At 47.5% G+C, this 11,447-nt stretch overlaps 1 protein-coding gene across 1 annotated transcript in view; it reads right to left on the reverse strand.

Annotated features, from left to right (window-relative positions):
- The window catches only part of LOC137314010 (NACHT, LRR and PYD domains-containing protein 3-like), a 51,116-nt gene extending 47,806 nt beyond the window's left edge, over positions 1-3,310 (reverse strand). Inside the window, exon 1 of the mRNA XM_067979696.1 lies at positions 2,810-3,310. Coding sequence (XP_067835797.1) covers positions 2,810-3,278 — 469 coding nt within the window. The 5' untranslated portion in view covers positions 3,279-3,310. The remainder of the gene's footprint in view (positions 1-2,809) is intronic.
- Positions 3,311-11,447: the final 8,137 nt, after the last annotated feature.

An 11,447-nucleotide genomic window follows, 5' to 3' on the forward strand; every position in this document is an offset into this window, starting at 1 on the left:
CCGTCATCCTCACTCTCAGTACTGACCCACTCCCTCACCCTCACTCTCAGTACTGACCCGCTCCTTCAAAGTCACTCTCAGTACTGACCCGCTCCGTCACCATCACTCTCAGTACTGACCCGCTCCGTCACCTTCACTCTCAGTACTGACCCTCTCCTTCAACCTCACTCTCAGTACTGAACCGCTCCATTCCCCTCACTCTCAGTACTGACCCTATCCATCACCCTCACTCTCAGTACTGACACGCTCCATCACCCTCACTCTCAGTCGTGACCCTCTCCATCACCCTCACTCTCAGGACTGACCCGCTCCATCACCCTCACTCTCAGGACTGACTCGCTCCATCACCCTCACTCTCAGTACTGACCCGCTCCATCACCCTCACTCTCAGTACTGACCCGCTCCATGATCCTCACTCTCAGTACTGATCCGCTCCATCACCCTCACTCTCAGTACTGACCCGCTCCATCACCCTCACTCTCAGTAGTGACCCTCTCCATCACCCTCACTCTCAGGACTGACCCGCTCCATCACCCTCACTCTCAGGACTGACCCGCTCCATCACCCTCACTCTCAGTACTGACCCGCTCCATCACCCTCACTCTCAGTACTGACCCTCTCCTTCACACTCACACTCAGTACTGCCCCATTCCAACATCCTCACTCTCAATACTGAACCGCTGCATCACCCTCACTCTCAGAGCTGACCCGCTCCATCAAACTCACTCTCAGTTCTGACCCGCTCCATCACCCTCAATCTCTGTACTAACCCGCTCCATCACCTTCACTCTCAGTGCTGACGCGCTCCAGCACCCTCGCTCTCACGTCTGACTCACTCCATCACCGTCACTCACAGTACTGACCCGCTCCATCACCCTCACTCTCAGCACTTACTGAGTCCATCACCCTCACTCTCAGTGCTGCCCCACTCCGTCACCCTCACTCTCAGTACTGCCCCGCTACGTCACCCTCACTCTCAGTAATGACCCTCTCCGTCATAATCACTCTCAGCACTGCCCCGCTCCGTCACCCTCACTCTCAGTACTGACCCGCTCCGTCAACCTCACTCTCAGTACTGACCCACTCCAACACCCTCACTATCAGGACTGCCCCGCTCCGTCACCCTCACTCTCAGTACTCACCCGCTCCGTCACCATCACTCTCAGTACTGACCCGCTCCGTCACCCTCACTCTCAGTACTGACCCGCTCCGTCAACCTCACTCTCAGTACTAACCCGCTCCATCACCCTCACTCTCAGCACTGCCCCTCTCCGTCACCCTCAATCTCAGTGCTGACCCGCTCCGTCACCCTCACTCTCAGTACTGACCTGCTCCATGAGCCTCACTCTCATTATTGACCCGCTCTATCACCCTCACTCTCAGTACTGCCCCACTCCATCACCCTCACTCTTAGTAGTGCCCCACTCCATCACCCTCACTCCCAGTATTGCCCCACTCCATCACCCTCACTCTCAGTAGTGCCCCACTCCATCACCCTCACTCCTAGTACTGCCCCACTCCATCACACTCACTCTCAGTACTGACACGCTCCGTCACCCTCACACTCAGTACTGACCCTCTCCGTCACCCTCACTCTCAGTTCTGCCCCTCTCCATCACACTCACTCTCAGTACTGACCCGCTCCATGATCCTCACTCTCAGTACTGATCCGCTCCATCACACTCACTCTCAGTACTGACCCGCTCCATCATCCTCACTCTCAGTACTGACCCTCTCCATCACCCTCACTCTCAGTACTGACCCTCTCCATCACCCTCACTCTCAGTACTGACCCGTTCCATCACCCTCACTCTCAGTGCTGCCCCTCTCCGTCATCCTCACTCTCAGTACTGACCCACTCCCTCACCCTCACTCTCAGTACTGACCCGCTCCTTCAAAGTCACTCTCAGTACTGACCCGCTCCGTCACCATCACTCTCAGTACTGACCCGCTCCGTCACCTTCACTCTCAGTACTGACCCTCTCCTTCAACCTCACTCTCAGTACTGAACCGCTCCATTCCCCTCACTCTCAGTACTGACCCTATCCATCACCCTCACTCTCAGTACTGACACGCTCCATCACCCTCACTCTCAGTCGTGACCCTCTCCATCACCCTCACTCTCAGGACTGACCCGCTCCATCACCCTCACTCTCAGGACTGACTCGCTCCATCACCCTCACTCTCAGTACTGACCCGCTCCATTACCCTCACTCTCAGTACTGACCGTCTCCATCACCCTCACTCTCAGTCCTGACCCGCTCCATCACCCTCACTCTCAGTACTGACCCGCTCCATCACCCTCACTCTCAGTACTGACCCTCTCCTTCACCCTCACTGTCAGTACTGACCCTCTCCATCACCCTCACGCTCACGACTGACCCGCTCCATCACCCTTACTCTCAGGACTGACCCGCTCCATCACCCTCACTCTCAGTACTGACCCGCTCCGTCACCCTCACTCTCAGTACTGACCCTCTCCATCACCCTCACTCTCAGTACTGACCCGCTCCATCACCCTCACTCTCAGTAGTGACCCTCTCCATCACCCTCACTCTCAGTACTGACCCGCTCCATCACCCTCACTCTCAGTACTGACCCTCTCCATCACCCTCACTCTCAGTACTGACCCGCTCCATCACCCTCACTCTCAGTACTGACCCTCTCCATCACCCTCACTCTCAGTACTGACCCTCTCCATCAACCTCACTCTCAGTACTGACCCGCTCCATCACCCTCATTCTCAGTACTGACCCGCTCCATCACCCTCACTCTCAGTACTGACCACTTCCCGTTCTGCAGCACCCACCTGCCGCTTTCTTCGACCACATGCCGCGGGGCCTTCGATTCAGCGATCTGCAGATCGGCCCGCTGGCCCGGACCCGCCGCTCCTCACCACCGCCCATCAACGCGGCCTCTTTGGGCGCCCTGGGCTGTAACTGCATCTCCTTCACAAACGAGTACGAATTCGGAAAGACCTGGAAGCAATCCTCATCGTCCAACGTCGAATCCTCATCGTCCAATGTCGAATCCTCATCGTCCAAGAACCAAACCTTATCATCCAAGAACCAAACCTCATCATCCAAGCACAAATTCTCATCGTCCGAGGACCGATCCTCATCATCGCCCATCATGACCTGGAACAGCCGCTCCTCCTCGGCCTGGGCCCGCTCCACTTCTCGGAACTGCTCCTCCGCGACCCGCAACCACCCCTCCACGGCCTGGAACCAGTCCTCACCGCCGCCCCTCCTCACCACCACCTTCTGCACCTCCACCATGTCCCGGAACTGCCGCTCCACGGCCTGGAACCGTCGCTCCACGGCCTGGATCCGATCCTCCGCCGCCGCCGCCGCCATCGCGGCTCCCCGCCCGACCCTCCGCCTCCTCCTCCCCGACCCTCCGCCTTCTCCTCCTCCCCGACCCTCCGCCTCCTCCCGGGCGGCAGCGATAACAAAATGGCCGCCAGTGAACGCACGGAGCAAACCTCGCCCGCAAGAGGCGGTGCGCCTGCGCGCAACACAGCCCCGCCCCGTGAATAAAGATGACGTGAAAATGATCTCAAAGGTGACTCCAGTCTGAGGCAGAGCCCAGCAGATTGACAGTGTCTCCCCGTTTCGAGCACCAACTCGGAAATAACCTACCTTTACAGCCCCCACAGTATCAATAAAACACTGTGTGTTAATGTTGTACCAGACAGTGTTACTGAATTCAAATATACTTCATATCCATCAAAATCAATCATCTTGCAATTCTGAACTGGATGCTGAGTTTTACTTTATGTTATTTCCCATCAGTAAATCTATTTCTGGATTACACAATTGCAGTTGAATTAAATGATAATTTAAATATAAACTGGTGATAAAATAATACGTAAATCTTACTTTTTTTTAAATAGTGATTTGTAAAATTTCTTCCAATTGATTATTTTGTGTTTTGTATCAGAATAATGTTCCGGGTGATCACTTGATCCAGCTCCCGGCCTCGGCCGAGGGGTCTTTTTTATTACACTGAGAGCGATCTTTTTCCCCATACAATCTGCATTCATTTCCATGCTCTTTCAACACAATCACCTGATTATTGTTAGAAGGTTGGAGCACAAGGATAAGAAAGCCTTGCTGCAATTGTACAGGGCTTTGGTGAGACCACACCTGGAGTACTGTGTACAGTTTTGGTCTCCTTATCTAAGGAAGGGATATACTTGTATCAGCTGGGGTGCAATGAAGTTTCACTAGATTGATTCCTAGGATGAGAGGGTTGTCCTATGAGGAGAGGTTGAGTAGAATGGGCCTATACTCTCTGGAGTTTAAAATAATGAGAGGTGATCTCATTGAAACAAAAGATTTTGAGGAGGCTTGACTGGGTAGATGCTGAGAGGCTGTTTCCCCTGGCCGGAGAATCTAGAATGAGGGAGTGTAGTCTCAGGATATGGGGTCGGCCATTTTGGACTGAGATGAGGAGGGATTTCTTCACTCAGAGGATTGTGAATCTTTGGAATTCTCTACCACAGAGGGCTGTGGATGCTCAGTCATTGAATATATTCAAGGCTGAGTTCGATAGATTTTTAGACTCGAGAGGAATCAAGGGAAATGGGAATCGGGCGGGTAAGTGGAGTTGAGCTTGAAGATCAGCCATGATCTTATTGAATGGTGAAGCAGGCTTGAGGGGCCGTATGGCCTACTCCTGCTGCGATTTCTTATATTCTTGTTATGGGAACATGCTTTTCGCAGAAAATATAAACACCGTCTTTCAGCCCTTTAAACACTAACTGGAGTTTGCAGAAATGTCGTTTATCCAATTTTTTTTAACATTCCAGATGGAAAAAGAATGTGACAGCCAGATGTTTCGCCATCGAATTCAGTATTGTGGCAATATTTGAAATGGTCACTGTTAACAGTTACAGGTTTTGAGTGATTAAGAAAATCAAATTTTCAGAGCAGACGGGGACTGTTTTTAATAATGTGACTGTTTTATCCACATCCTTCTGTAGATGCGATGCTGCTTAATGTTCTGTCGAGCTCAAACTGACTGTGAATTCAGTAAATCCCCAGTATCAGGTCTTGTGGTGTAAAAATCCATTATTGGAATCGCAGCTTCATGGTTCGAAAAAGTGTCTGAATGTTCAGGGTTAATCTTCATCTGAACTAAACTCTCAACACGATGGTGGTTTTTGTTATTTCCGTTTCAGTTATTTTCGTTGAGTGATTTCCTCTGTTGCCAGGGTAACAATCTGTCAGATCTCAGTACAAGAGACGTTGGTTCCAATTTATATCCAAAAGACCATGAAACATTCAGTGTAAACTCCTATCGATATATTCAGACCATGAAACATTCAGTGTAAACTCTTTTCGATATATTCAGACCATGAAACCATAGAACCATAGAAAAGATAAAGCACAGAAGGGGGCCATTCAGCCCATCGTTTCTACGCCAGCTTGAAGAACAACCAGGTGCCCATTCTAATCCCACCTTCCAGCACCCGTTCCATAGCCCTGCAGCTTACAGCACTTTTGGTGCAGGACAATGTACTTTTTAGAAAGAGTTGAGGGTCCCTGCCTCTACCACCAATTCGGGCAGCGAATTCCATACACCCACCACCCTCTGCATAAAAAAGTTTTTCCTCATGTCCCCTCTCATCCTTCTGCCAATCAGCTTAAATCTATTTCCTCTAGTTTTTGAACTCTCCGCTCGGGGAAACAGGAACTTCCTGTCTACTCTTTCCGGGCTCCTCATAATTTTGTACACCTCAATGTGCCTTCGTATTACTCCTAAATGGCCAACCTTTCATTTTAAGATGTTCTGGATTCCCCCACCAGAAGCATTAGTTTCTCTATCAACCGTATCAAATCCATTTATCATCTTGAGCACCTCGCCTAGACCACCGCTCAACCTTCCACACACCAGGGAGTACAAGCAAGTTTATGCAACCTGTTCTCACAATTTGACCCTTTAAGCCCTGATATAATCTAGTGAATCTGTGCAGAACCGTAACAAATTCCTTCTGGAAGTCTATGTAGACAACATGCATAGACACTCCCCTATCCACTATGCTCGTGACTTCCTCAAAATATTCAACTAGATGAGTCAGACATAACCTATCCTCTACAAATCCATGCTAACTCTGGTTGATCAGGGTGACTGAGTGCTTGGACCAGTATCAGTCCGATGATAGATTCCAGTAACTACTTCACAATTGATGTTAAACAGACAGCTCTTTAATTACCTGGTTTATCTCTCTCTGCCTCTCCCTCTCTCCTTAGATAGTGGGATAGCATTTAGAATTTTCGAATCCAAAGGCACAATTCCAGAATCTAGACAGTTTTAGAAAATTATGAATATGGCACCTGCAATTTCCATACCTATTTCTTTTAATACTCTGGGGTGGAGATTTTTCTACCTTCAGTCCCATTATTTTCTCCACGAAGTTCCTTCCCATGTCTTATTTTTAGGTTCTCTTGTATCGTGTGTATTTTGTCCTCTTGCTTCACGGTGACAATGGATGCAAGGTACTTATTAAACAAGTCTGCCATTTACTTATTATCCATTATAATCTCACCTTGATCGGTCTTTAACAGGCCTCCACTGGCCATCGCCACACTCTCTCACTTGGGTCTTTATAAAAACTTTCGCTCTTAGTTTTGATATCCCTTGCAAGTTTTATTCTCCATATTCCCTTTGAATGCCTCTTATTACTTTCTTTGTATTTGTTTGCAGCTTTTTACAGCTCTCCCAGTCTGCGGGATTTCCACATTCCCTTCCATTTGAGTCCCCCTTTTCTTTTAGTTTAATACTGTCTCTTACCTCATTTGTTGACTATGGTTGTTTCAATACTCGTGGAGTTTTTGCCTCTTTGGGCTATCTGCTGGTTTTGTGTAGCACCAAATGCTTTGTGGATTACTTCCCACTGTTTGTTGAGCCCAGTTTACTGCAGTTCGTTCCTTTCGCATCCCTTCCAAGTTTGCCTCACTTCAATTGACAATATTGTATTGTGAATCTCCCTTCTCCCTCTCAAACCTAATATTAAATTATATTGTGGTCACGATTTGCAAGATAGTCCCTTACCATCAGACTGTTAACTAATTCTGGTTCCTCACTGATTACTAAATCCAGTATGGCCTCTTCCCTTGTTGACTCCACTGTTGACACTGTAGTGAACATTCACACGTGTCAGCCTGCCATTCTGGCCTGTTTTAACAAACACAGTGAGAACACATTCCAGTTCATCTGTCCCAGTATGAACAAGGCCATGGGTATTCAGTCGTCATGACTTAAAAGTCTTACTTATTATGAACACTTTCTGTAAGCTTCACACTTAATGTTGCACTCGTCTTCGGTCACATTCACTGCCTGTTACATATCATAATATGTTACAGCACAGAAGGAGGCCATTTAGCCCATTGTTTCTGTGTCGGCTCTTTGAAAGGACGATCCAATTAGTCCCACTACCCTGCTCTTTCCCCATAGCCCTACAGATTTTTCCTTTTCACGTATTTATCCAATTCCCTGTTGAAATTTACTATGGAATCTGCTTCCCTTTCAGACAGTGCATTCCAGATCATAACAACTCGCCACGTTAAAACAAATCTCTTCATCTCCCCCTCTGGTTCTTTTGCCAATTATCTTAAATCTGTGTCCCCTGATTATAAGAACTCGGAGCAGGAGTAGGCCAAATGTCCACTCGAGCCTGCTGCAAAATTTAATCATATCATGGATGATCTTTGACCTTAACTCCACTTTCCCGCCCGATCCTCATATCCCTCAATTTCCCCGAGAGTCCAAATATCTATCCATCTCAGTCTTGAATACACTCAACGACTGAGCATCCACAGCCCTTTTGAGGTAGAGAATTCCAAATATTCACAACTCTTTGAGTGAAGAAGTTCCTCCTTATCTCAGTCTTAAATGGCCGACCCCTTATCCTGAGATTATGCCCCATAGTTCTAGACTCTCCAGCCAGGGGAAACAACCTCTCAGCCTCTACCCTGTCAAGCCTCCTCAGAATCTTATGTTTCAATGAGATCATCTCTCATTCTTCTGAACTCCAGAGAGTATGGGCCCATTCTACTCAATCTCTCCTCATAGGACAACCCTCTCACCCCAGGAATCAATCCAGTGTACCTTTGTTGCACGCCTCTGAGGTAAATATATCCTTCCTTAGATAAGGAGACCAAAACTGTGCACAGTACTCCAGGTGTGGTCTCACCAAAGCTCAGTACAACTGTAGTGAGACTCCCTTACTCTTGTACTCCACCCCCTTGCCATAAAGGCCAACATTGCATTTGCCTTCCTAATTGCTTGCTGTACCTGCATGTTAACTTTCTCTGTTTCTTGTACGAGGACACCGAAATCTCGCTGAACACCAACATTCAGTAGTTTCTCACCATTTAAAAATAATCTGTTTTTATATTCTTCCGACCAAAGTGAATAACCTCACATTTCCCCACATTATATTCCATCTGCCACCTTCTTGCCCACTCACTTAACCTGTCCATATCCTTTTGCAGACTCTTTGTGTCCTCCTCACAGCTTACTTTCCCACCTACCTTTGTATCGTCAGCAAACTTGGATACATTACACTTGGTCCCTTCATCTAAGTCATAGAATGGTTACAACATGGAAGGAGGCCATTTGGCCCGACGAATCCATGCTGGATCTCTGCGAAAGCAATCCAGCTCGTCCCACTCCCCCGCCCTATCCACGTAGCCCTGCAGTTTTTTCCCTTCAAGTATTTATCCAATTCCCTTTTGAAGGCCATGATTGAATCTGCTTCCACCGCCCCCTCAGGCAGTGCATTCCAGATCCTAACCACTCACTGCATAAAAAAGATTTTCCTTATGTCGCTTTTGGTTCTTTTGCCAATCACCTTAAATCTATGTCTTCTGATTCTTGACCCTTCCGCCAATGGGAACAGATTCTCTCTATCCACTCTGTATGTTCCCTTCGTGATTTTGAATACCTCTATCAGATCTCCTCTAAACCTTCTCTGTTCCAAGGAGAAAAACCCCAGCTTCTCCAGTCGATCCACGTAACATTAATATAGATTGTTAATAGCTGAGGCCCAAGCACCGATCCCTGCAGCACCCCACTAGTTACAGCCTGCCAAACTGAAAATGGACCATTTATCCCTGCTCTCTGTTTTCTGTGTGATAACCAACCCTCTATCCATGCTAATATATTAACCCCAACCCCCTTAACTTACGTAACAACCTTTTATGTGACACCTTATCGAATGACTTTTGGAAATCCAAGTATTCTACATCCACTGGTTCCCCTTTAACTACTCTGCTTGTTACATCTTCAAAGAACTCTTAGGAAAATCGTGTTTAACAAATTTACCTTCATAAAACCATGTTTACACTGCCTAATCATATTATGATTTTCTAAGTGCCCTGTTACCACTGCCTTAATCGATTCCAACATTTTCCTGATGACTGATGTCAGGCTAACTGGCCTGTCGTTCCCTGTTTTTTCTCTCCCTCCTTTCTTGAATAGCGGGGTTACATTTGGTACCTTCCAATCCGCTGGGACCGCTCGAGAATCGAGGGAATTTTGGAAGATCATAACCAATGCATCCACTCTCTCTGCAGCCACCTCTTTTAGAACCCTCGGATGTAGGCCTTCAGGTCCAGGGGATTTATCAGCTTTAGTCCCATTAGTTTCTCAAGTACTTTTTCTCTACTGATATTAATTGTTTAAAGTTCCACACTCTCATTTGCCCCTTGGTTCCCCACTATTTCCGGTATGCTTTTTGTGTCTTCTGCTGTGAAGACAGATACAGATTATCGACGCATATTAATCTTAAAAGGATTTTTCTAACCATCCGTTTATCGATTAATAAATAAATTTAATTTTACTTAGCAGGTGTAAATAGAGGACTGTGTTTTAATATGTGATTTCAAAATATCAGTGAGAGACAGGCCCTTTAGATTAATGTACAAGTCTGGCGTGTCATGTAACTTTCATATTACAAAGTGATCATCATAAGTAATACCGTTGTTGAGAAATGGCGAGGTTATAATATGTTCTATGTAAAACAAGTATAAGTGCAGAGACACAAAGTTCAAAACACTTTTTTCCACTTGGCGGCTGTAAGTTGTCAGCGAGCTCGGGGAACGGAAATGAGATTCTGGGTGGAAACCAGATGGTGATCAGAATTAATGATAAAACCTAATGCAGACAATTAATCAACAGCAAATGCGGGTGACCCCATTATTCTCAGATGATGTTCGGGTCAAATTAAAACCCAGAGCTGCTTTAATCAAAACACGTGGGATTGAATAAACCTTCTGGTAAAAAAGTCAAATTGAAGGGGGAACTGAGTCGGTCTCAAAATGCCTGCCCCTGAGTGACACAAAGTAACAGCAAAATGCTGAAACTTGCAGAGACAGAGGCGAACGGTTTCCGTTTGTGGGAACTCACTTCCTCAAACTTTGGGTTGATCTGAGGAAGAGCTTTCTGCACTTTGCACGTAGACAGCACTCGCTGAGTCTGATCCAACCTGTGATATGGACACGTGTCTTCTGACAATTTAACTTGTTCAGTCCCAGTCTGTGTCGGATTTTACAAGTTGTTGATAGCTAAAGGTCGGGTTTCATCATCCTGCCGCTTGTCCCCAACACAAAATACACTCAGATACTCAGTCACTCACTGATATACAGAGGCATCCTCTCTCTCACACACACTCACTGACATACAGAGGCATCCTCTCTCTCACAAACTCACTCACCCAGAGTCACTCACTGAAAAACAGAGGCATCCTTTCTCTCACACACACTCACTCACAGTCACTCAATGATATACAGAGGCATCCTCCCTCTCTCACACTCACTCAGGGTCACTCGCCGATAGACAGAGGCATCCTCTCTATCTCTCTCACACATTCACGGATATACAAAGGCATAATTTCTCTCTCACACTCACTCAGGGACACTCGCTGATATGCAGGGGCATCCTCTCTCTCACACTTACTCAGAGCCACTCACTGATATAGAGAGGCATCCTCTCTATCTCACACTCACTCACTGATGTACAGAGGCATCCTCTCTCTCACACTCATTCAGAGTCAATCACTGATATACAGAGGCATCCTCTCCCTCTCACACACTCACTCAGAGTGACTCACTGATATACAGAGGCATCCTGTCCCTCACACTCACTCAGAGTCACTCACTGATACACAGGGGCATCCTCGCTCACACTCACTAGATATAGGGGCATCCTCGCTCACACTCACTGGTATAGAGGGGCAACCTCGCTCACACTCACTGATATACAGGGGCTTCCTCGCTCACACCCACTGATATACAGAGGCATCCTCGCTCACCCTCACTGATACACAGGGGCATCCTCGCTTACACTCACTGATACACAGGGGCATCCTCGCTCACCCTCACTGATACAAAGGGGCATCCTCGCTCACACTCACTGATACACAGGGGCATCCTCGCTCA

Source organism: Heptranchias perlo, unplaced genomic scaffold (assembly GCF_035084215.1).
Source record: "Heptranchias perlo isolate sHepPer1 unplaced genomic scaffold, sHepPer1.hap1 HAP1_SCAFFOLD_50, whole genome shotgun sequence".
Classification (NCBI taxonomy): domain Eukaryota; kingdom Metazoa; phylum Chordata; class Chondrichthyes; order Hexanchiformes; family Hexanchidae; genus Heptranchias; species Heptranchias perlo.